Source organism: Pteropus vampyrus, unplaced genomic scaffold (assembly GCF_000151845.1).
Source record: "Pteropus vampyrus isolate Shadow unplaced genomic scaffold, Pvam_2.0 Scaffold419, whole genome shotgun sequence".
NCBI classification, from domain to species: domain Eukaryota; kingdom Metazoa; phylum Chordata; class Mammalia; order Chiroptera; family Pteropodidae; genus Pteropus; species Pteropus vampyrus.
Window position 1 is genome coordinate 1028447 of NW_011889200.1, and position 3343 is coordinate 1031789.

Here is a 3343-nt window from a genome sequence, read left to right on the forward strand (position 1 = left end):
CTTCATCTCATGCTCTATTAAGCATTATTCTTTATTTTATCTCTTCTCTATTTGTAATTGCTCACCTTCTACTTTAGCAAAATAACTTTATTTGCTGATACTTTTCATCTTTTTCTTTCCCTTATTTCAGCATCTTCTGTATTGTCCCATTTAAACAACAGGCTCAAGCATCTTTGGGAAATTCTGCTGGAGAACAGAACACTCAAGCTGTAAACATTTTGTAGTTCTAAGACAAAAGAGACTTTTGTAAGAGTGTTGTTTTTGGTAGGAACTGCCTCAACAGTGCCGAGTATAACCAGACACCTCTCTCTGATCATAACCTTTTATCACACAAATCTAAATCACAATGGATGCTGAGTATGTCCTATGCAATTGGAAAGACCAGTTATGGCCAGCAAAAGTTTTGTCCAGATCTGAGACTTTATCAAACAGTAAGAGAAAAAAGACATTTTCTCTAGAAGTTCAAATACTCTCACTAGATGAAAAAATTAAAGTGGAAAGCACGGAAACAAAGATCCTAAATAAATTTCAAATTGAAGCCATTGCCTCCTCACTAGCAGCACAGTCAGAGGGTGGTGGTCCACCTAGAGAGGAAACAGCCTATGCAAGATCACTAAAAGTGGCACTTGATATTCTGAATGAGAGAACAAATTTGAATCAAGCAAGCAGTTCGGATGAAGAAGAGACCACTTCACTGTCTCAAAATGTACCACAAAAGCTTTCTGATTCACCCCCTCGTAAAAAGTATCGGGAGAATGAAGGAAACATATCAAAGTGTCTTGAAAAAAGTGAAAATCCAACATCCCTGTCAGTATCTTCAGAGAGTGATGGTTCCCTGTATGATGATAAATCACAGGTGCATACAACCGTCAATACTATTTCAAGTGAAATGGAAACAAAGTCATCACAAAACTTCAGCTGGTACCAAATTTTTCCTTCACTTTCAGAAGAAGATGAAAAGGAGAGCAAGGAAAAGATTGACGTGTCAACAGTTATGCTTTTGCATTCCGTGGTCAAAGAGGAGGATGAATGTGTTAAAGATGAGAAATTCACTCCAATTTGGTCGTCAGATTTCTTCATTGTGCCCAAAGCTGTGAAAGAGGAGCCAGAGGACATCTGCCCAGAGACCCTGGCTATTTCCTCTGAACACTCTACTTTCTCAGAGAATATTGAAGATCCTGGAGAGGGTCCCTCGAATCCATGCTCAGATACTAGCCAGAATCAACCCTCCACAGAATCAGAGACCGATGCTTCAGCATTCTCCAGGTGTCGTTCATGGGAATCTCAGGTTTCATTTAGTGCCTCTAACCGCATCCTGGATTATTCACACCTTGTGAATAATGAAAGAAATCTTCAGAGACTGGATTTTGAGGAGCTTGGGGAAGAACTTCAAGCTTCTGACAAGTCAGTGCATCTAAATTCTGTTGATGCTTCTGTATTAGATGATGATGAGGAAGATGAAGAACTTCCACGCATTGTTTTTCATTATGAGCCGCATTCATTTGAAATAGGAATGATAGTCTGGTTTAAATATCAAAAATATCCATTTTGGCCAGCAGTGGTTAAAAACATCAGGCGAAAAGACAAAAAAGCAAGTGTGCTTTTTGTTGAGTCAAGCATGAATCCTGAAAAGAGAGGCATTAGAGTGCCTTTTAGAAGATTAAAGAAATTTGATTGTAAAGAGAAACAAGAACTAGTAGATAAAGCCAGGGAGGATTACAAAGAAAGTATTGACTGGTGCATCTCACTGATTTGTGACTACAGAGTTAGATTAGGTTGTGGTTCTTTTGCAGGCTCTTTCTTTGAGTACTATGCTGCTGACATCAGTTATCCAATTCGGAAAACGATTAGACAGGATACCTTCAGGGACTTATTTCCAAAACTGCATAATGAAGATTCTAGGGAACCAATGGCCATGACTTCCAACACCAAGAAAATGTCCTTCCAGAAAATTCTCCCTGACCGAATGAAAACTGTCCGGGACCGAGCCAACAGGAACCTGGTGGACTTTATTGTGAATGAAAAAGGAACCGAGAACCATCTTCTTGCCATTTTAAAGGGCACAAAAAAGTCCAGGTGGCTGAAATCATTTTTGAACGCAAAGGAGTTCACTCCCTGTATTGAAACATACTTAGAGGATGAAGATCAGTTGGATGAGGTGGTGAAATATTTACAAGGAATTTACAGTCAAATAGACGAAAGAATGCTGGCTCTGATAAGAAATGATAAAGTTAAATTTATCCTGGAAGTTCTTCTGCCAGAAGCAATCATTTGTTCAATTTCTGGTGTTGATGGATTAGATTACGAGGCAGCTGAAGAAAAGTATCTAAAAGGACCATCTCTAGGATACAGGGAAAGAGAATTATTTGATGCAAAAATCATATATGAAAAGAGACGAACACCATAAACAAATGAAGATTGTTAAATCTCCTGAGAGTTTAAATCATAACAGGGAGCTTTCATAGATATTAGTTTTAAAAAAAAGAATCTCTCTAACATATATATATTTTCCAGAAACGGGAGACTTCGGGTAATGTTTTTTTTTTTTTTTTTTTTTTTTTTTTGCGATTTCTATGATCCATGAATATTACTACATAAATATTTCCTTTTGTTATACTTCTTTTATTAACATGTTTCAGCAGTTTTACTTTCCTATACAATTCTAGAATGAATAATTCCTAAATGATTTTTAAGGGAAAGTACTATTTTTTTTGACATTTTTGTGTCCAAACTGTATAGTTAAATACAGTGTACACAATCATTTACATATTAAAATTGCACTGGTATTAGATATTAAGCAAGATAGTTAGAAAAAAGCCTAAGAAACATCAATTATATATTTTTTGCTTAGTTTTTATAAAATATTGGGCTTCTCTTAAGATAGTTGAATTATTTTTCCTGCCATACCTATTTATTTTTGGAAAAAATATCTCTGAGACATAGAACCAAAGATAGAGATGCTTTGCTATATATTATAACTAACTGTAATTGCTTTTGCAAGAAAACAATCTGGAATTCAAAACTAAAGTAAGGGAATTGCCTGCATGCAGTCTATATGTATGTGAATAACATCTCAGCATGCAGAAAATAATTTTGGCAACCTTGAACAGGATTGTTCATTGTACACTTCCCTGAAATTCCATTTATGGGAGTGTCTATTATTCAATAGCTGAATGGTTTCTTAAAACAGACAGGCTTTTGGCTGTCTTCATAACTAACAGTAATTATATCAATATAGCCGTCTGACCACATGTGAAAGGCAGCTAGAGTCATTGTATTCACAGTTTGGCTACTCTCGAGTAGGAGTAGACTGATTAAGAGGCAGACTGCTTAAGAGGTCATC

General features: G+C 36.3%; 1 protein-coding gene across 1 annotated transcript; it reads left to right on the forward strand.

Annotated features, from left to right (window-relative positions):
* Positions 1-235: 235 nt before the first annotated feature.
* On the forward strand, positions 236-2407 carry MUM1L1 (MUM1 like 1). The gene has a single exon (XM_011380983.2). It carries the CDS (start codon positions 347-349, stop codon positions 2405-2407), a length of 2061 nt encoding a protein of 686 aa, XP_011379285.1. The 5' UTR covers positions 236-346.
* Positions 2408-3343: the final 936 nt, after the last annotated feature.